A 22,532-nucleotide genomic window follows, 5' to 3' on the forward strand; every position below is an offset into this window, starting at 1 on the left:
CACACACTCACACACACGCACACACACGCACAAAACAATACTTAACAACAATATCAACAAAACGAAACAACATACTACAGTAGAGTTGTTACAATACCAATGAATATTGTGAACTCTTCAGTGTTTCAGAATTGGTTGTTTCAAATGGGGTCAAATTACAGTAGTCACAATTTAAAATGTCTTATGTTAATTAGCCTCAAGATGTAATGAATGCTTCTGTTTGTTTTTTTTTTTTTTTTCTTTTTGGTTCAAAGTAAAAATGCTCTGCCTTCTGAGGACACAGGAGTTCTTTGCTTGTGTGGAATCGAACCAAAGCGAATGCAGCAACCAAAGGTTGCCATATTTACAAGATCTATCTACACTTAACAGCCAAGAACTAATAACAGTGGACGAAGATGGTCAAAATAAGAGCAGACATCAGTGCTAAATTATATTGCAACAGTTTGGCTCATGCATATAAGAAAATACATAGTATATATCACACAAAGGCCACAATCTTAATGCAATTCAGTTCACATTACTACTTACAAATAAACCTTCCCTGCCTTATATATCATCCGATAATCCATCTTCCTAATCTCCAACACGTCTCCCTCTGACCAACCAAACTTACCCCAACTTCCATCCTGACAAACCACAACCAGTTCCTGAATCCTATACAGTAGATTTCACCACCTCCTTGACCGCAGGGCTGCGGGGGGAGGCGTGGCTGCGTTAGACCAGTGCTCATTGCTCCTTCATAGGCCATCAGCTCTGATGGACACGGATGGGCAAATCATTGTGGAATAAGAGAGAACACCCCCTGTGAGACACCGTTGACTAGAACGGACAGGACAGACGAAACCTGCTGGGTTTGCATTTTAGAACAGGCCCCAAAAGTAAATTTGGAGAGCCAAGGAAAGAAATCCACCAACAATCACAAAACCCCAAAACAACACACACCATTTTGTCTCGGTTACAGGACAGGGGTGCTTGAGTCTGGTCTCAGTGCTGACGTGGAGCTAAGAGAAAGAAAAGGTGGCTGGTTAGTGAGGAACTGCTCACTGGTCCTGGTTTCCAGAGAGTTCCTGGAATGGCTTTGTACGATGGAGTCAATACCAGGGGCGGGGGAGCTGCTTGGCAATGGAGGCTGTGACAAGAGGGAAGGTTTGCAGTAGAATGCTTTCAACCTTAGACACACATTTTGATGTAGAAAAGCAAAGAGACGACATGGGTCAGCTCAGTCCAGCCAGTGGCTGAGGGCCACCCGCAGGTTCTGAGTTCTGATGTGAGTACTATGTGGCTCGGGTTCGAGCTGAGACAAATGCAGGTATCTGGGATGTAGTGGTTTTCAGTACTGAGTATGAGGCACCAATGGCCACCTGCACCATCTGGAGAGGTGTGATTTCACAGAGGATGATGGGCAGGGGAAGAGAGATGAATGTTAAGACACACCAACGAAACCCGCAATAAAATCCACCTGTGCAAAGAAATCAGAGAACTGTGCAGTTGTGCGACTTTGGTGCTAGCCTGTGCTCAGGGAATTCTGTGAGGCGGGTTTTCTGGAAGGAAATTCGACTAAGAACACCCAGGGTCTTCTACTGATGCCAATCAAGCCCTTGGCTATCCTCAAGGCAGATGCTTTTGTTTAAAGGGCAGCCGAGGAGACAGGATCTGACGCAATGCAGGAACGTGGAAGAGCCCTCCACAGACAGTGCGGTTCTTAGTCACCAGTGTGTGGGGTGGGAGAAGGCGTTTGCGAGCCTGGTGAGCAAAATTAAATCTGAGGTCCACTTAGAACATTTCTTACTTATTCTGACCACTTCTCCCCCGAATCCCCCCTTTAAGACAAGGTATCCTAGGCTAGCTTTAAATTCACTATGTAGCTGAGGATAACCTCGAACTCCTGATATTCCTGCCTCCATCTCCTGAGTGCTGGGATCACAGGCATGTGTCACCATGCTGTGTTTCTACAGCTCTGGAAGCCTGCACCCAGAGCTTTGTGTATGCTAGGCAAGCACTCGGCCAACCGAGTTACACCGTAGCCTGGATAAGGCGTTTTTCACTCTTCAGTGTCCAACTCTATCCTAGGACAATGATTTCCACCTTATAGCACGGGGCAGAACGGTCAGGAGGGCCGATTAAAACATGGATCACTAGGTCCAGACCCCAGAGTTTTGGATTCAGTGGGTTTGGGTTAGAGCTGAGGAATCTGCATTTTTAAGACTTTTGGGAGACGCTAAGATCGCTGGTCTGAGGGACACATTCTGAGAATCATTGTTCTGCAACGATGTTCCTTTCTTTCTTTTAGAGGGGAAAAAATACCCCAGGAATTCCGGAGAGGCTTCCAGTTTAAGACAGCCAGCAGGTGCCTGGCCTTTCCCCCCCCCCCCCTTAGACATCAGATCTTGAAACAACCAATCACTTTTCCATTTTCCCCAGAATCGCTAAGGAGGACCATCCACAGGCTTTTTTTATCGTCTTGTCTTTGACAGTCTTTTCACACACCAGCTTTCAACTGAGTGTGAAATCCCAAAAAATACCACATGGAAGAGCCTGTCTCCTTTCACAGGACCACACAACACTGCATGCAGAACAACAGGTGGCCAGGTAAGGCAATCAACATTCAGAAAGGAAAGCGGAGCAAGCGCACTTTAAGCCCATACATTTAAAGCTGAAGGCCTCGGAACTACCCGATGAGGGAACTTGCCAATGAGCAGTGCTGCGTAGGACATGCTTCCTAAGGATACAATGTGGAGAGCAAGACCTGGAGAAGTGCAGGGAACTGTCGTCCGTTGGGGGGGGATCTTATGGCACCTGTGGTTTATAAACAGCTTTAGTAACGAGTATTCCAAAACATAGTTCACAGTTTTTAAGAAGATCTGTGCTGATTTTAAAAACTAGATTCTATATCATTTGAATGTTGTCTCTCTCTCTCTCTTTTTTTCTGAATATGATATCTATTTGGAAAAAGTATTTACACTAAATTCTATGGCTGATTCATTAGAGTATTTTGAAGGAAAACAACCCAAGTTGGAAATAAGCCCCCAAGAGCTCATTTTTTCTTGTTGGAAGTTTTAAGTCATTTCTCAGAGGGACTTGGGGACATGGGCGGACAAGGACCCTTCTTGGTGCCTGGGTTCCGAGTATGGACACTCAGAGACCAAATCCTATGGCAGGTTGTTGCCCCTCCCCCACAATTGCTGTGGGAGAAAATGTATAGTATATAATAAAACCGTCTTTGCTAAAATCTCAAAGAATCCGGAAATGAAAATTCTAGCTACAAACAGTATTAATATTGTCGTTGTAAACTGAATGGGTTCAATATCGTGTGCAAAGGTTTAAAATGCTCGTTAACACTGCTGTCTCGTGTAACAGCAGCAGGCTCTCGGCCTGTGGATGTTTGCCTGGAACCAGGGATGAGCCATGTTACAGAAGATGGAGTTGATAAATGATCTAGGAACGGCAGTCTCGGGCCCACCCCCCCTTCTAGAACACACACCTAGGAACTACAAGTTTTAGAACAGAAAGCTAGCTGCACTACAGGCATCAGAATACATCTTTAGGGGGAAGGGGTTGTTGGAGCTGCTGGGTGAGGTGGCTCCTCTCTCTGAGCGAGGGTGAGGCTGCTTCCAGGCTGTTGTCTTCCTCCTCTTTGTAGGTGCAGCTCTCTCCATCACCGGGTACCATGTTACTTTCATCATCTGTCTGACTATAGCTTGCCTGGGAATAAGGAGTGTGTATTTCTTTTAACAGGTGAAGACTGTTTCTAAATTAGGGATAAGTAGCTTAGATCCCCCCACCCTGCCCCTTAACACACACACAGACACACACATACACACACACATACTCTCTCTCTCTCTCTTTCTCTCTCTCTCTCTCATTGTATTTCCTTCCTATAAAAATCAGGGATCACTGTTTTTGGCAGTATGTGTCTTCTGGAAAAGATGTTGTGGAGTTCTCGTCATTTCCCAGGGGTTCCTGCAGAGACTGATGCACCAACGAAGGACCATGCATGGAGAGGACCTAGACCCCCTGCTCAGATGTGGTCGACTGGCAGCTCAATCTCCATGTGGATCTCTGAGTGAGGGGAGCAGGGGCTGCCTCTATCATGACTCAGTTGACTGCTCTCTGATCACTCACCCCTGGTGATGCAGCCTTGCCAGGCCAGGGAGGAAGAGGATCCAGTCAGGCCTGATGAGACTTAACAAGTTATGGGCAGATGGCAATAGTGGAGAACTCCTGCTTTCAGTGGACTAGGGGAAGGGGATGAGGGGAAGAAGGAGAAAGGGTAGGGGAGCTGAGGGAGGGGGCTTTAATCAGGATATATAATGAATAAATTGTGAAGAAAAAATTAAAAAACCTCCTTCTTAAGGTCCCCCTGGGGTAGCCCTGAAGCTCATGAAGGGTTAAAGGCATACTACAGCTTACAAACGGGCCTATACCCTGACTCGAACTGAGGAAGAGTATTCCTTGCTCTTTAGATACCATGTCCCGTCCTTATTCATGAACATCTCTGCCTCGGTACTTGGCTGACTGATGTCAAGGCAGTGACGTTGGTTCATGACCTTTGGGTAAGACAGGCATGTATTTTGGGATGATTTTAGTATTTCAGTATAGTCAGAAAGTTCAAATAAAAACATATTAGTTCTATAGATAGTCCTAAAATTTCAACTATATTGACCCCACTACAAATACTATAGTAGGTTAAAGAAGGTGTAAAGGTGAAATGCCACTTTTTTTTTTTTTTAGCTCTCTGTAAGAATTTACATGCATTTGGCCCAGTTTGCGGACTCAGCAACAGGCACATTTGTGCTTAGGCTCCTGTGGAATGCCATGTAGTCAGGGTATCTCTGCAGTAAGTGACAGAGGACACACTTGTTTCATTGTTCACTGCCAAACTTCCAAGAAAATAAAAAATGAAAAAATTGGCTTTTAGGTACAAAAAAAGATACATTTTTTCATGTGTGTTGATATCAAGGCCATTTCATCACCTTTGGAAAAAAGATGAATGTTTTTCTAATGACACGCCCCTGATGTTTAAATAATAAAAGAAGAAAAATGATTAAATTGTTGGAGCCAAGAGAAGGATATGCTATTGAGCTTTCCTTTGGGACTAGATTTTTCTATAACTGGCACGAATATTTTAAAAAACAGCTCCGGAAAAAAAGTTTCACTGTCATAATTTTGAATTAGGACAGCATGTGAGGTTACATTTTCAAATGCAAGGGAGGGTGAACATTGTGGTTGTAAGATCTCTCCTTACAGCTCAGGAGCTCTGCCCTCTCGGTGCAGTCTTACTTCCTTGATGCAAACATGGGGCTGGAGCTGGGATGTTTGTAGTGTTGGAGCTAGTGTGTATCTATTACTGCTTGAAATGCTGTTGAAGGAATACGCTCATTCCTAAAATTAGCAACCAGGGTTGGCAGAGTGCATTATCGGCTAGCCTGTAGACTCATGAGATACCAGAGTTGGGAAGGATCATGTAACTACACTAGACACAGTCCCTTTGGCCCTTTGGCCAGGTCAGCCTGACTGCTGTAGGAAGTATGTTAGCTTAGACCATGATGAGGGAGCACTAAATGGCCGTTAGTTAGAGCTAGAGAAGCCATCTGGACTTCTGGGACAGCGGGGCCCTCCTTCATTGCAGGTAGATGAGTCTTGGCTTGGTTCGAAAAGTGGAAACAGCAAAGAAGTTCTGAGTCCCATGGCTCACCCACACTTCCGCGAGGACTGCAGCAGCTCCCTGGTGCTGCATGGGATCTAAAGCATGGGGCATAGTGGAGGGACGCTTACATGTGCATGCCTGCAGCCAATCACACTGTGCTCAAGCTCTTTAAAACTCTGTCCCATTTGTCCATTTGACCTTCGAGGGAGGTCAATCTTTAGAGTACTAACCCAAATGACATGTTAAGTTAACTTTCATGGTGCTGAACTCCTCAGTGGATTTGAATTAGTCACCCTCAAAAGACAGGGCTGCAGAATTGTTTTCCCTTTGGTCGTGTTGTCCCTGGCTAAGGTGCACACATTTGCTCTTTGGGGGACTGAGGAGCTGACATCCAGAGATGCTGAAGTAGCTTGGTCTTTTCCTTCTCTGATGCCACTGGTGATGTAGCCACAGAGAGTCTGTGGTATCTCAGGGGTCATGGAAAGTTTCTGTAGCAGCTGCCCTAGTCAACAAGTAAAAAGTCAACTCCAGGGATGCCTTGGGGATTTACACGGGGTTCTAATGAGCTCTGTGGTTACCACTGTGGTAGCGGCAGGGAAGGAGTATACCATATCACATAGAAAGGGTGAAGGTGAGCTAGGCCCAGAGTCAGCTCAGCTCAGCCTACAGTGTCCATGCTTCCTCCCAAACAACAGGGTACTTACTTGAGAGGAGAGTGAGTAAAGGATATTGTATTCAGCCTTGCAAGCTGACCTGTGGGTGACAAAGGACACAAACAAGAAAGGTGACATGTCAAGTCTGCGAGGCAGTCAAGCTGGTGAATTATTTGGCTGGAAGCCATGCACAAAGACACAGAGAGGAGAGTCCAGAGAACAACAGAAGCATTCCGTCCATCCTGTCACCTCCAGCTTACATAGCCTTTGAAGAAAACCACGCCACCATACTCCAGGATACACATTTGAGTCAGAACACATGGCCCTTCCCCTGCTCTTCTCCTTGAGATCGTTTCCTTGAGAGCACTAAGCATGGAGAGGCAAGGAGAGTGAGAGAGTAGAACCACAGATTCACCGGGCACAGCAAAACTCCAGCTAGATCATGTCATTAATAGAATCCCCATTTACTTTACTCATGTAGCATTGATTGCTAATTCATTAAGAATGCAATACTTGTTGTAGACTGTAGAAAAGTCACCTAAAAAATGTAGAATTGTAGTTACTGTTGTTACTAAACCCCAGGAACCGATGATAAACTTGATGAGTAGAGCCCGGCAGGCGTCTTCAACAGCCCAAATCAGACTTTTGATGATCTAGCTACATTTCTCTCCTCCATCTGCAGACCCACATGAAATGCCTATAAGCTTAGGCCCTTAAGCTTCCCAGAGATTCCCTGACATACAAGGCTAGTTCTTTCTATGGATAAAGCCACAGAGGTCGCAAATGCTCACTCATCAAGCTCTGTAATCAGGTGAACATTTTTTTTTTTTTTTGTAGCACAGGAGCATGGCTCTACACACTTATTATTATTAATATTTTTGAAATGGCTTGAAAAACGTCTTCATTGCTCCTGAAGGCAGTTGCTAGGCTGAAAAGGTTAAAGGCTCATTTTAAGCAACGCTTTGTCTGGGTGAACTTGGGAATCAGTTTCTCTGCTGTTTAGTGTTAACATTTCAAGGCTGGCACTCACTGGCTCTCTGTCCTGACAGAGTGTGTGTCTATGTGAGAGAGAGGCCCACTGGTGGCCTGAGATGGTGGAGAAAGCTTGCGTGGTCAGTTGACAAAACGTCTGACAGGAAAGCTGGGGCCAGCTGGCTCTGCCACACAAACACCCTGGAGCCCTCAGAGCCCAACAACACACCTGCGGAGAAGCAGGCAGTGGGCCACCCCCAAGGGGCAAATTCACTGCTCTTGGCGAGAGTAAGTAATTATGTTATTCTTGGTGGCATGAGCCACGCTCTGGGAATTCTCAGATGGGTTGGCATACTCCAGCCCATTTCAGTGTCCGTCTATCTGCGCCTTGCCTGCAGTTCCCCCATTGTTTCTCAGTACGTTCTGCCCCCTTCCCACTTATGTTTGACGTGATACAGGCAATGAGGAGCTCACAAGCGACTCAGGGGAGCAGCTGTGCTGGCGTGCATTTGTTTGCCTCGTGCCATGTCCTTTGTGTAATTATTATTTTTCAACCTTTTATTTAATATTTAATATGTGGGTGTATATTTTTACAGGTTTGCATTTGTGGTGTGTGTGCAGGCACGTGTGCACGGACATATGTTTGTGGGCGCAGGAACTGACACGAGCGTATGAAAACCCAATGTTGATGTCAGGGGTCTTCCTCTATTGCTCTCTACCCTATTCCCTGAGGTCTCCTATGAACCCAGGGATCACTGATTTGGCTAGTGTGGCTGGCCAGCTTGCTCCGGGGGTCTCCTGTTTCTACCTTTTGATTGCTGGGATTACAGGCTGGGCTGCCATGCCTTTCTGACATTCAGTTGGATTCTGGGAACCCAAACTGCAGTCTTCATGCCTGCTCTGCGAGAGTGTTATCAATTGAACCATCTCCCCAGGCCTCTATATTTTAACTTAGGGGAAAAAAAACTTTCCTGACAACCCTGAGGTGCTTGTATTGGTTGTCACCATGACTCTGCCAATGTCACAAAGGCCCTTTTCACTTTCCAGGTGGCAATTTGGAAGAATAGAGAGCTACAAGAGGTGTTTAAAACATTGCTGTCTGGGATGCATGAATTAAGGGATACCACCAGAATATTCTGGAAAAGTAGAGAAGAAAGGGGAATGGGCAGTTGTGGAGGGCCGTGGGCAGGGTTGGGGATGCTGCTGGCCCTGTACCTGGTAGGCCTCGTCCTGCAGCTTCTTCTTCAGGTACTCCTCCATCTGCAGCTCACTCTCCAGCTGCCGCACAGACTCATTCTCGTAGTTATCATCCTCCGGTTGTACATAAGGATCCCCGTCTTCTGGGACCCTGGGAAAACACAGCAGGTGTTTGGAAGTAACATCTTAACAGAGAGGAGCAGGTGGAACTCCAGTCCTTTGCTTTCTTCCCTCCTGTGTTTCCCTGGAGCCTCCCTAGTTCATGTTCATGTTGTCTTTGATGCAAAGGGAAACTTACTAAAAAGAAAAGGCCTGGAGAATATGCAAATACAATATTTTCATTTTAATCAAACCTGTCAAGGAAGTCACTGGCCATTTATGTTTTCATATGGCATACAGAAATGATAGCCCTTAAAATGTTCTACAAGGCAAATTTGTCTTTAGAAGGGATGTATAGTTTCACGATATGAGAGGTCCTTTTATATCCTTTCTGAAAGGAGAGTGAGCCCTCTAGTGAAATAATGCTTAAGGAAATGTGTGCACGATTTAACTGTCTTTGTGTTGCAAAGACACAAGCTTAAACACACACACACACGCACACATGCTAGTGCACACATATATGTAAGTACACTTTATGGTAAAATAAGTCTTATAATATCAGCAACTTGATACTAGGATATCACACCTGTAGCTCTTGACCATACAAATTTTTACTAGCCCTGAATCTGAAAAATCCATTTGCATTGTCCAATTTTAATATAAGCAAATAGGAATGATCTCATTCGCTAACGGGGACTTTTTTCACCCATTCCTTCCACATGTAACGGACTTACAGGGCTGAATGCAGGTTCATGATCTAAATCAAACCCTGTTCTAGGGGCTAAAACAGCACATTCTTAGGCAGTACTGATAGTAAAACATGCTCCCAAATGACAGGATGAGTTAAGGAGAGCTTGGGATAGACATTATATGGCATTGTTCACGTTTATCTTATCTATGGGGCACATTACTTTTGGACGCTTAGGGCCAATTTTAAAGAGTCCATGAAGCTTCCATCAACTCTCCATTTTCAACTACCAAATCATTTGCTGAAAGCTGGTCCTGGTCCCTGGCTACCAAGGGAGAGCAGGTCAGAGGTGGGGAGGCCTTTCATACCTTGCGTTTTAGGACTGGGGTAAAGATGTGTTAAGATGTTACTATAAAATGCATAATAAAAAGCTAATATATATATATATGTGTGTGTGTGTGTATTTACTAGAACAACATGACAATTAATTCACCACTTTGAATAATATATCAAGCAATTCTAGATTTTATAGGCTAGGACAAGAAAACAAACTAAAAATAGAACCAGTCACACACTGCCACTTTAGATGATGTCGGAACCATTTTGTTTGCTCTTACAGGCTGCCTCCCCACAGCTGGCTTTCAAAACAGGTCTCTTTATAACTCTGGTACTTCTGGTCTTCTACTCATTACTTAGAATGAGAGCCAGAGCACCACAAAGACTTCTGACTGGTCTCTTCATCGGCTCCGTAAAACAGCCAGTTTATTTTGTAGACCAATTGGAAGCACTTTTCGCATTAAGCGTTACCCCTCTGTTGTGATCTTAGGGCTTCCAGCCCTTGCCCGGCATTTATTGTAACCCTTGCTCCATCCCCCCACCTCACTTCCTTCTCTTCCTTCTTACGTTGGTTGTTCCTTCCGAGCTGGGCTCTCCAGCTGGGTCCCTAATTTTCCCTTCTGTCTCCGCCTCTGCTGATGGAGGGTCACAGCAAACCCAGCAGGAGTGTCACTGATGCTGCAGGCTCTGGTTAAAGCACACAAACCTAGCCAGGTAATGAGACGGATGACAGGAGCCAACTCTCTGTAAGGGTGCTTGGTTTTTGAGTCACACATTTTTCAGTATATTTGGAATGTTAATTCTTAGTCGTTAGCACAAGCAGTCTTCACTTGTTTTCCTATGAATGAGCAAACTGTTGGGACTGGGCTGTTGGGCCCTCTGGATGACAGCCAACAGGGACCTCTCTCTTATCATTGCTGTCTTCAGTAGGATGCCATCAGCTAAGCAGCACTGCCCTTGACAAATGGCCGGCCTGCAATTCTGGAGTTCTGACTGGAAGTCTATGCCATTACCCTGAAGGAACACCACTGCAGCAGCCAAAGATGACTGCAGCCACAGGGGCTGTGAGAGCCACAGTTTCTGTCTGAAGAGTCCTTGCTCCTGTCACACATACTATAGGCAACTCTCTCTGGCTTTGGAAGACTCCATTCTACGAATTCGAACACTAAATAACTCAACGCATCTGGAAACAATATTTGCTCAGGATGGGAAGAGGACAAACCGTCCCATGAGTCAGCAAAAAGTCTGTGTTTGGTGAAATTTGAGGCTTGTGTGTACGCATGTACATGGAGAGATAGTCTTTGCTGTCAGGGTCATCTGGAAGGCATCTTTCTTGGGCATTATCCCAACAAATGCATCTCCTGATGGTCTTTTGCTGACTTACGGCCTTATCATAGGTAGGGTGGGCTGTGTTGGCTGCATAGAGAGCCAAAGTCTGCAGTGTTATCAATAGAAAAGTGGGGGCTTGAACCGTCAGAGAAAGTCACCAGGAACTGAGGCTCTGCAGGTAATGCTCAAAACTCTAGGGCCACCAGGATGCAGGGGGTCCAGACGACGGGAAAAAACTGTGCCACACTAAGAGTAGAACAGATGGTGGAGGTACTGGAAGTATGATAGACAGTGGAGGAGCAGAAACTGCGGAGGAGGAGCTGTGGTGAGAGAGCATTAGTCAACACGACAAGGACAACAGCTTGAGAGAGTTGTCGCAGGTCAAACATCTGAGGGTCTTGGCTTCAAGCTCGGGAAGTGTCACTAGAGCCCCTGAGCATCGATACCCGAGCCCAGAGCTATAATTGTGGTGCCTTTATACCTCAAGGCTTAGAGCCACAAGTCACACCCTGGAACTCGGGACCACCCCTCTGCCCATCTGTGACTTCTATTCATGCAGAGGAAAAGAATCTCCAGCTGTCTGTGATAACAACCCCTGCAAATGGGTTTAATGTTTAACGAGTCAGTTAAACGGGATTCCTTTATAAAGGTCCCATGTGTTTAATGGCTTCTACCCAGCTTTCGTGGTTCTTGTTTCTGACTTACACACGGGCTGTTCTAGCACCATGGCTGTTCCCTGAGTGAAAGGGTAGTAAATTAAGAAGACAAGGAGACTTACCTTTCCCCCTTATCAGGGCAAGTGATTTGTGACTTGGGACTTGTTTACTAACTTCAAATGTGACATGCCTTCGCTAGGGATCATTCTTTGAGTTTTGGATTGGTTTCTTCTCCCACACCAGCAATATGCGTGTGTGGGTCACCTGGGTCAGAAGGCTAACCCTTGATTGACTCCCTATAGTGTGTGGTATTGCTGGGCTTAAATGTCCCACGGCTGGGTTGTATTAGGTGTTTACTGGAGTATGTCTTCTTTGTAATTTCAGGGCCATCCATGCACAGCGCCTCTGGTGAGCCAGGCTTTCATGAAACACTGATTGTTTTAAGTTACTGATCACCTTGCAAATTGTTAAGAGAAGACTTCCCCAGTCTCAAACTTAAACGCAGCACGCTTCTGCCTCTTCTGGCAGAAAGCGGAACTGCACCCTTTTAGTTTTTTTGTTTGTTTTTGTATTTTTTTAAAGACTTTCTCGATGAAAGTATGCTGGACTTTGTGTCACTAGCATACAACATGAGAATTTTTCCTGCCCTGCAAATCTGTCTAAACAATTGTCGAGCTATATTTTAGGTAATTGGACTGGAGAATTTGATACTACGATGGAGCAGCTGAGAGTGGCCATTGTCACAGTAAATTCTACCGGAGTGGACGCAGGACTAGCCAGAGGATTATCAACATGGATTGCTGCAGCCATGAATCATCTGAAGGAATGGGCGGGCATGGGAGAGTTAGCAGGCCTTCTGGTGTTGGTCTCCTTGGTTTGCCTGTGGTATATATGCAAGATTAGAGTCTCACAACAATGTGATGCAGCCATGATCATTCAGGCCTTTACAGCCATTGAAGCAGGACATTCTCCCCAAGCATGGTTGGATACCATAAAAAGCTAAAATGATACGCTCAGGATGCGAGGCTAAGCACTGCACTCAGGGTCAGCCGCTTTGGACCCAGAGAAGAGCATGTCTGATTGCATGCGGGTTGATGCCCCAGGTCCCGCCTCTGAGAAAAAGGTATCGGATGGGTCTGATGCTCTTTGGGTGGATGACACCTAAATGAACATCTGTACAAAGTCCCAATTTATTTCTAATATCAGAGATCAGACCTCTACTCTTGCCTGATGCGTCTAAAACAAAAAGGGGGAACTGTAGAGAGCTGCGGAATGCTATGCCTTAAAGATGGAGCTGGTTTCTGCCTTCCACCTTCCCGATGGTGAGTGCTCTCTGTCACGAACAACTCCACATTTGGCTAAGGCCGAGGATCTGGCTTGCTTCCATGTATGTGGACCTATCTGCATTGCCCCTGTGGCACGCCTGGGTTGGCTACCCAGAGGCTATTTAAGCTGTGGGCTGGCTTTCCCCGGGGTCCGAGGATTGTTCAATGTTCCTGAATAAACTGCATTGAAAAAAAAAAAATAAAAAAAGACTTTCTCGAAAGGCTGCCTACAAATTGCTCTGCCACCGAGAAACCGTCTCCAAGAACACGATACTCACATGTCACCGTGCATGGTACTTGAAGCTCCACCGTGAATGTACCCGGGTTTTCGGGCGTGGATTTGGGCTAGAAAAGCCTTCTCGGAGGTCGGGGATGGAACCAGATCCTCAAACTGAGTCCTCACAAATTCCGAATCCACAGTACTCTCTGTTTCACTCGTTACCTCTAGTGGGCGATTGAAGAAACGGAGAGACTCCTTAGGAGGCTTAGGACCCCGGATAAAGGCCCAGGCTCCACAGGAAGCTCAGGGCCTAGAAACAAGCACCCAGGTTCCACACGCAGCAACACCAGCTCACCAGACACCAGCCAGTGGGTTCTGTTTTTTCTAAAGTGAGAGTCAATACTGAAACGAATGAACTGTAACTTAGGTTAGTAGGTAGCGTTTTCCTTTCTTTTATACAAGCTGTAGTGGTGACTCAGTGACTGAGTGCGAGCTTCATGCTGTTGTGGAAGACCGAAATCAGTCCTCAGCACCCGTGTCCCGTGACTCACAACCATCTACAGCCCAAGCCCCGGGGGATCGCAAACCCTCTTCAGGCCTTCTCATACACAAAGCATGTGCACAGGCACACACACACACATACACGTGCATTCAAATATAAATTAAAAATTCCCTTTAAAAGGTTAAGATCTCCGTTTACATTTGGCAATGATCGGGGGGTCTCCAAGAGGGACCCGTAGCATAAAGATCCTTCTGCAGCAAATTCACGGAGTGTTAAGTACCGAAACGCACCTGAGTTCAGCTCTTTCACCAGAGAGGACATGGTGTTAGTGATGGAATCAGCGGCTACCAGCAGGTCATTCCTTAAATTCCTTCTTGAACCTTCAACGAAGAAGCAATCATTTAAAAGTGTCAGAGCTTTTCCTTCGCACCCAGTTTTTCTTTTTACCCAGTTTTCTTGTCTACCAAGCCCTCTGATAACCTACAGAGCTTTGGTCCATTCACTGAATAAAAAAAAAAAAAAAATAGTACGCCGGCCCTGACGTGAAAAGACCGGGCGAATGAGGATAGTTTGTAGATTTCATGGTGATCTGGCACAAGCTTTGACACACCTACCTGCCCCCTCCAACCCAGTGACTCAGAAGGGGTGGACATTCTACTGAGGACAGTCCACACAGAAGCAAAGCCTGGCAGCTGTATGGTCCCAGCCATTATCTTGTGGCCGGGCATACTGGAGTCCGCCCTTTGGAAGCACAGGCTCTGTCTCCTGTTAGGGCTTCCACAGATCTCCATTCCGGGAAAGATGCCTTTTGACACTGGGGCATCATGTACTGAATGCCACCAGAGAGTGGAAAAGGGGTGAAGATTTTTGCTTCTGCTTCTCAGATGGGCAGATGGGTGCCGGGCACCTTAACTTAGAGTCTGACTGTTGGAAGGTGGTCCATGGTAGAAAACGATTATTCTGACGTGTCAGGCACATGAAGGGTTAAATGGGTATTTGTGAGGTGGCATGGGTATGAGTCGGTATGGTGGAGATGGAGCAGAGAATTAATTACCATAACATCTTCAGAAGGAAGCGTTCAAGATTAAGAATACATCAATTACAGAAAAAGTTTACACGGCATGAGTTTTCATGGGCTAGGGGCTCCCTGCAGGTGACATATCATTATCATTTCTCCCAAAGTAATACTAAATGAATAAAACCATGAATATATTTGTTACAAAAATCAAAGAGACTAAGAAAATCATTAATCATAATATAAAGCACTACTTGATTTAACGTACTGTAGGTTCTATAAAATCTGATTTAGAGGAAGGCCATTTTCCCTTCTAAAAATTGAAGAAAAAAAAAAGAAAGAAAGATGTATTTTGTGAATTACATAGGGAGCTCTCGAATGATGTTCATGTTTAGCAAGCAGAGCCCTGCAATGGAGCTTCCATTTTCCATTTTGCTCAGCACAGTGTGTTAAGATCTTCATCCCCATACATGATAGACGACAGGGTTTTTTTTTTTTTTTTTTTTTTTTCCATGCATAGATACTATCCTTAGACATGGCTGACGCCAAAAAACATTTTTAAAAATCTGCTGGGCAAATGATGAGTCTGATTAAAATGTATATTTCTGCAGTCACTATTGAGGCTGCACATCTTTTCTTTATTGGCAATTTGTACTTCTGTCTGCTGATTCCCTTGGTCTGGTTTTGTTTCGGGGAATGCCTTCATATTTTTATGCATCGCTGAGGTTATAAAATTTGGTTGGCACACACACCAGGGATCTGTTATTTGGTTTCTGTCTTTGCTTATGTTTTGCTTTGCTTTGAAATATCCAGTTTAAGGTCTTTCTTCCTTACAGCGTCACTTGACTACTTGGGGGATCATCGTAATGTATCTCCAATTTAAGGAAAAGGTATCTTGCAGGCCACAAGGTGTGAAATACAATCTAGCTTGGGTGAAGGAAGAAGAGTCTGTGAAGTACAAATACACCTGTTTGGACACAGGACCATGCTGAGAAGGGCTTAGGTGGGGTCATCTGGAGCAGCGAGGCATGCCCGACTGGAACGGTGCTCAGGACGGGGATTTCTTAGTATCTATAAGCTCGTAAAATGATGAAAAGAGGAAGTTTAGAATCTCTTGATTCGGGGTGCTTGTGATGGTTAGCATTGCTTTGTGATGAGACAAAACCTAGAGTCACCCCACAAATGGACCCTTAGGCACACCTATGAAGGATGATCTAGATTAACATTAGCCTCCAAGAATGCTTGTGAGGGATTTTGTAACATTGATGGGGGAAGATGCATCTTAATCGTAGTTGGCCCATTCCCTGGAAAGGGGAGTCTAGACTGTATGAAGTGGAGAAGGCGAAGTTACCCCAGCATGTAAGCATTTGCCGCCTAATTCCTGAGGGTGGGTGTTATGTGACCAGTTGCTTCTAGCTCCTGCTGTCTTGACTCCTCCCCCCTTGATCTGTGAGATAAAAATAAATGCTTTATCCCTTCTGTTGCTTTTGTCAAGTTATCCATCTAGCAATGGGAAAAGAAACGGAGGCAGCGGGCCTGTGTGGAGGAGAAGGCTGGTCACCAGCAACTCTCTTTCCTACTAATCATACAGCCTTCGCCTTGGAGCCCGGACTGCAGAAGCCAGGAAGCAACTCTTTAGAACATGACAATGATATGATATGATCAATGTCAAATGATAACTTGTCTTTATCGCCCCAAAGTTAAAGAGCTGGGATTATTGAATCTGAGTCTTGATCTTAATGATGGTATGAAATAAGAGTTTCAGGGTGAACTGAAGTTGTTATGTTTTCATGAAGCATTTTAAAGAAGTTCTTTGTGCCCTTAGACATCAAGATTTACTCAAAAGTGGGGCAGAGCAATAGAAGCTAGAAAAAGCTAGAGTCGGGGAAGCAGGGAAGAACGCCACAGGGACTTTCTAAAGTGCACAGGCCAGGCTCTGACACAGGGTATAGGATGACACAGGGTATAGGACACCCTAGCAGAGATGTCCAACCCGGAATCTGTAGGAAACATGAGGCTCAGGACAGCTGTGAGCCTGCCCCAACCCCAAATCATGAAGTCAGTGAAATTGTGAGGTTTTATTCGTAACTTGACTGCACAGTTTCCAAGTGTAAATTTTGTCCATGACAAACGTGGCCCCGAGAAGCCAAAAGGTTGGGCTCTCCTGTGAAGGCCCTCATGTGGCTGTGGTGATTCTTAACTGTCTACTGCCCAATGATTTTGGTGAACAATCTGCCAGGCCCAAGCAGAACACAGTAAAGGAGAGAACACTTACTTTGTGCAAATGCCTCCTGCACATCTCCGCCTACCCCAGTGAGGGAGTCCTGCGGGGCGTGCGTTGGTGTGGAGCAGGCAGAAGCTGACCGGATGGGCATGGGGACCGGCCTGCTGATGGTGTGGCTGGGAGAGGAGCGAGGGGAGCCTGCTCCCTGGGTCTGCAGAGACAAGACACATCATTAAATTTGCTTTCACAAGAAAAGCCTGTCATAGGCCTTCTCTAAGGCCTCAGGTCCCGTGTTAAAAACGGTGACAACAACATTCCAGAACAGGAGCAAATCTTAGGAAACTGAGGAGACTATCCTAAGCCTCGCTGAAGGTGTAGATTAATGTAGGAAGCTATCAGACACAATCCAAAGCCTGTGTTCATATCGGAGCCTAAGAGTATTAGTGCAGCACTGTCCTACAATAGGAGAGCTTTGTCCTTGCCAGAGCTGTTTTCAACAGATAGTTTCAAGGTGTGTATCTCTCCTTGAAGCAAGTTCTATATAGAATAAAAGATATAAAGGAGAAAGGTCTCAATACAGACTGGGATACTCTTTAGGACAGATATGGTACATTTGTGCCCTAATTTGAGAGCTGCTTTGGCCTCATCTTTAGACACAGTTGAGATGATGTCTTTAATAATTGCATTGAGGTGTACGTTTCTAGTCTCTGTTTTACAGTAAAGCTGGCACTGTGCAATTAGTCTGCAAGTCAGTGGTCTGCACGGGGAGGAAGAAAAGGAACTCTGGGTGTCCTGTTCTCTTTTCTTCATTAGGAATTTTAATGGACATATTAAAGTTGTCCTCACTAATGAGATGCCATGTGATGGCATATCATGCAATGGTCAACTCCATGGAAATATATCTGCCTCCCCAAGAGTCTGTCATTTCTTTATGATGAAAACATTCAAAATGCTTTGTGCTCGCTTTTTTAAAGTATTTTTTTGAGTTTTGAAATCATAATGTGATTGTATTATCCGCCCTTCCTCTTTCTTCCTCCTACCCTTCTCTTGCGCTCCCAAATCCTTGGCCTCTTTTGTTACTATCACTGCTGCTATCTGTGGTTCTCTCACCACGCAGTAGCATGCCAGAGCGTCTTTCTCTTGGCTATCTGCATCCTGGTATCCACCCATCAACATTTCCCCGTTGCTTCCTTTGTTCTGCTCTCCCCAGCTTCTTTGTAACTATTCTTCTGCTTTCCATTTCTTCGCATCAGCTTTTGATATTTCACATCCGTGTGAGCTTATGTAGGGCTTCTCTTTCTGAACCAGGCTTAGTTTACCTAACACGCGATCTTCAGTTCTGCCCCTGTTGCTGCAATGACAGGATTTCATTCCTTTTGTGGGCTGGATCATACTCCACTACACACACACACACACACACACAACGCACTTTCTTTGTCCATTCATGGCTAACAGTCACTTTAGGTCCTCTGGCTACTGTGAACAGAACTGGAGTGGAGATCCCACTGCAGAATACTGACTTGAGTTTCTTTGGACAATTCACTCATTACTGTTATTCATGAATCCAGACAACTCTAACTTGCAGTCTCCTACATCGGCTCCACTAACTTACATTTCCACCAACACTGTTTCTTTCTCTCTACATCCTTGCCCACACTCGTCAGCTTTTGTCTTTTTTTTTTTTTTTTTTAATGATAACCATCCTTAGTAGAAGGAGGTGCTAGCTCACTGAGGTTCTGATTTGCAAGGACTGTGGTCTCTAATTTTTGGTTACTGTTTTCTGAGGGGAACACCTTTTCCTCTAGACCTTCAAGAAAACTGTAGCATAGCAGAAGCAGCGAGATTAGCAGGATTATTTATAAAGAAGTGGGGGAAAAAAGGGTGGAAAACAACTACGACACTTTTATGTCTGCATTGAGATCTTTGGTATGAGACCTTGAATTTTAAAGCTTTTTTTTTTTTGTTTTTGTTTTTTAAACAAATGAGGTCCTTGAAAATAGACTCCTGGTTTCAATAGCTAGCAGAAAAGGAAGAACGGCAAACATGCATGTAAAACATGCAGTGTGACCTGCACGTTTAGCAGCTTCCCCCTCCCCGAGTCTGTTGCTTCTGGCCATCCGCGGTGAGAACTCTTCTACAGACAAACCCAGAGAGGCACTGTCTACCTGTTCACACTTAGACCTGCAGCGTGAGAACGTTGCTCTGGAACGTCCTATTTAGACTTTGGCTTTGGGTTTGGCTACTCGCAGTTAAGCAAAACATCCTCCCTCCCCGCCCAACCCGCGCACGCGCACACACCATTCCCGCAAAGTGCCATGCTGTTAGCTTTCCAGGGCTCAGAATCACACGGAACTGTCAAGTCGTGTTCGGAGTGAAGAACAAACAGAGCAGACCGGGGGGCGCAGCCCAGAGCTCGTGTGCCGCTCCACAGGCTGTGGATTCCAGGCTTACACTTGGAACTGTACCTGTCTGTAATGGTCTGTCCAGGCCCGGGGAGGAGGACTTGGCTGTTCATGCTTTTGCCTGCTTTCCTCGGCCTGCTCAAAGAGGGGGCCTGGGTTTTCCAGGAAACAGCAGCTCAGCCCCATTTCCTCGAAACCATCTGGGTCTGAGCTAAGCCTGCACCTCCAGTGCCCACATCAATGCTGAATAACTTCACCATGGAGCTGAGCTTTTTGTTTTTTATTTTATTTTTTCTCAAAGAGTTTTATGTGCAGCCCCATGACCTAGGCAGCAGGTGTCACCGCTCTCGGTGTGTGGTTGTGGATCCCAGGGCTCTGGAGAGTGAAAACGGTTATCCCCGGGAGATGGAGAACAGAGCTGGGCTCAGCCCGGGAACTCTGAGAACTCCTGATGAGCCATGGCTGGCGGAGGGTCCATCAGGAAATCAGTGTTGGTCAGGCGCCTTGGGGGCGCCTAGCGCGTGACACCCCTCCTGTGCACCCAGCCCTAGGCAGGGCTTGTGGAGCACTTCGGGGCGAGGGATTGGTGACAGGGGGTGGTAGAAATCGGCTGTCCCACATGGGTCACCAATTCAACCCTGGGAAGCCAGATGTCCTAACCTAGAAAGTTCACACTAATAAAATGACTCTTTTTTTTTTTTTTTTGGTATGTACTTTACAGGGTATAGAGAGAGCCCTTTACCGTATACCATCGTTCTATTTGATTTCCCCAATATAGTAAAAAAAAAAAAAAGTAATACTGTAGTTGAATAGCAGTTTGAAATCTATAAAACACCTTAATTTAGGAGACTTTAACCCTCTTAACAGTCGTATGAGGTGTTATTATTCTCGTTCAACAGGCCAACACACTGAGGCTCGGAGGAAATGGGTGACATGCGCAAGGTCTTCAGGCGAACGAGTGGCGGAGGTAAGTTTAGATCGCAAGCCTGGGGGTTTCCCACAGCTCCCAGGATGTGAGGAGCATCACATGCCTCCAACTATGCTTTATTAAATTTAGAGAACACAGCAACTAACGGCTGAAAAGCTTCCGCTGTGGTCAGAGAATGGTGCCCTTGGCATCGCCTTGTGCCAGCTAACATATTTCACTCATTGCGTTGTGGGGAGGCGTGGGTGCCCAGTGTGGCACGAGGCCCTTCGGGCTGTTGGTCAGGGCTGTAAGCTCTTTTGTAAGTCTGAAATCTAAACAGGTCTAACAGACACACACTTAACTGTAACTTGGCCTCAATAGGATGAGAGACTCTTGATGTGGTTACATCATGTTATTCTTGGAAAAGCCTGAAAAATTAAGAATTCTGCAACATAGTTGCACGCTGTGCTTTCAGCTAAGGGGGTGTGGCCACACTATAGAATCTGACTGGCTGTCCTGGGGGTTTACACCCAGTTTTGTCTACGTATGCTGTGCTAGGTTCTTTAGCACACAGTCCTCATGGGGTTCTTACTTCTGGTGACATTTGTAGGGAGGTCTGTATGTCTGCTTCATTACCCCGTCCAGAGCATGCCCCATAGAGTGTACGGGGCATTCCCCACCCCACCCACAGCCTGCCCTGCACGGTGCACTCCCCTGATCCTTGCCCCACCCCCCAAGAGCCTGCCCATATAGTTCCTTTCTTTCCTGTTTCCTGTCCCTTAAACTCCCAACAGCAGTTCTCTGATGGAGGGAAATAACTCGCTGTGGTTATGTGTTTAGAGAAGAACCTCTGACTGAATCTAAATTACACCAGTGTATGGACAGCTAATAGCTACCATGGCCAAGTCATATCCAAGTGAATGGCCAATTGCTGCACTTTCAAGTAGATTATGTAAATAATTTTGGTAGGAGATCCTGGTGGTTGACAGAACTATTTTAAATTGCCAGCTGCAACTTGTACTTTCTAAGTAATTTCTATCTTTTACCCAGAGTTCTCAGAGTAGGATACTGGTTGCTTGATAACAATACTCCATGTCTCTATGTTAGGACACTGTCTAGTTCGATATTTAGCATCTACTATAGGAAAAGGTTTCTCTGGTGTTCCTTCTGTCCCACTCTTAAAGGGTCAACAGGAAAGGGCATCTGCCCCTTGGCAATGGGACAGATCACCAAGTTTCATTTTAGCCTGGTCATCCAGCCTAGCTGTCTGCTATGCCCTTTAGAATGAGTTCTAGCAAATTTCCTGAGAAAACCCTTCCCTGGAAATTACTCAATGATAAATGGTGGAAAGATGTGAGAGACAATGGTCCATGCAGATCAATATATGGATCCAACATTCCCAAGGAAGATTGATTTATGGCTGAGGGAAAACATATATCACAGGTGGCAATTTAAAATATTTCTCTTCCTAGAGAATAAGTGAAAAATTAATTTCTACATGCATCCTCTGACTCGACTCCACCTGCTATCACATGAATTTTTAAAAAGGCTGGTAAGACCCATAAATTTTCCATTTTTTAAAATAAGAAGTATTTTGGTTTCTTCAGCTCTAGAAAAAAAAAGGATGCTTCAAGGAAAGAGGCAAATAACTGCTGAACGAGCTCACGCTGGAGAAGGGCAGAGGGCTTATCACCATCCTCCTCCTACAACCCACAAAGTCTGCTTCCAGGATCTGGCTGAGCGTGCTGCCTGGTCCTGTATCTTGCAGCCTGGCCCTAAGAGTTATACCTCATAGCCTGGGAAAACGAGGCTGTACAAACTCGCCAACGGTTATCATCATCATCATCATCCTCATCACTGTTTTGATTATTGGACTTCTTAAAGGAATGCTGTGTACAAAATGCAATGGAAGACCGAGGATATAATTGATTCTGACTGGTCAGGCAGGGGGCATCGCCTGACTTAGGTTTTCATAGTAAAGATATACAGGCAGGAAAGGGGATAGTATAGAGGAGAGGAGGGTGCCTGAGTTTTGGAAAAGCTTGAGCAAGACTTGGAACTCGTGAGGACACCAGTGATATGGCAGAGAGGCCACTGGTGTGTGCTCAGGATAATACCAGGTTCCATATGAGGAGTAGAGAAAAATGAGAAGGCTAAAAGGATGAGCTTTTCAGTGTAGATGGAATCTAAGGAGAGGTTCAGTAGCCATTAGTTTTGAACAAAGAGATCATTTTCTTTCTTTTTTTTTTTTTTTACTTCTCTAGAATCAGTCGACTATAACTTAAAAAAAGATTATATATGTATATATTATGTATTATATATGTATATATACATACATCTATCTGTGTGTGTGTAGTCTG

General features: G+C 45.3%; 1 protein-coding gene across 10 annotated transcripts in view; it reads right to left on the minus strand.

The window, feature by feature from the left end:
* Positions 1 to 219: 219 nt before the first annotated feature.
* Positions 220 to 22,532, minus strand: part of Dtna (dystrobrevin alpha) — a 358,988-nt gene continuing 336,675 nt past the window's right edge. For 9 of the 10 annotated variants that reach the window (XM_060377612.1, XM_060377620.1, XM_060377611.1 and 6 more), the window contains 6 exons: positions 16,915 to 17,074; positions 13,915 to 14,004; positions 13,181 to 13,346; positions 8,488 to 8,620; positions 6,352 to 6,400; positions 220 to 3,702 (listed from right to left, as the gene is read on the minus strand). In XM_060377612.1, coding sequence (XP_060233595.1) covers positions 6,383 to 6,400; positions 8,488 to 8,620; positions 13,181 to 13,346; positions 13,915 to 14,004; positions 16,915 to 17,074 — 567 coding nt within the window. In that variant the 3' untranslated portion in view covers positions 220 to 3,702; positions 6,352 to 6,382. The remainder of the gene's footprint in view (positions 3,703 to 6,351; positions 6,401 to 8,487; positions 8,621 to 13,180; positions 13,347 to 13,914; positions 14,005 to 16,914; positions 17,075 to 22,532) is intronic. The other variant, XM_060377610.1, reaches the window with a different exon arrangement.

Source organism: Meriones unguiculatus, chromosome 2 (genome assembly GCF_030254825.1).
Source record: "Meriones unguiculatus strain TT.TT164.6M chromosome 2, Bangor_MerUng_6.1, whole genome shotgun sequence".
Classification (NCBI taxonomy): Eukaryota; Metazoa; Chordata; class Mammalia; order Rodentia; family Muridae; genus Meriones; species Meriones unguiculatus.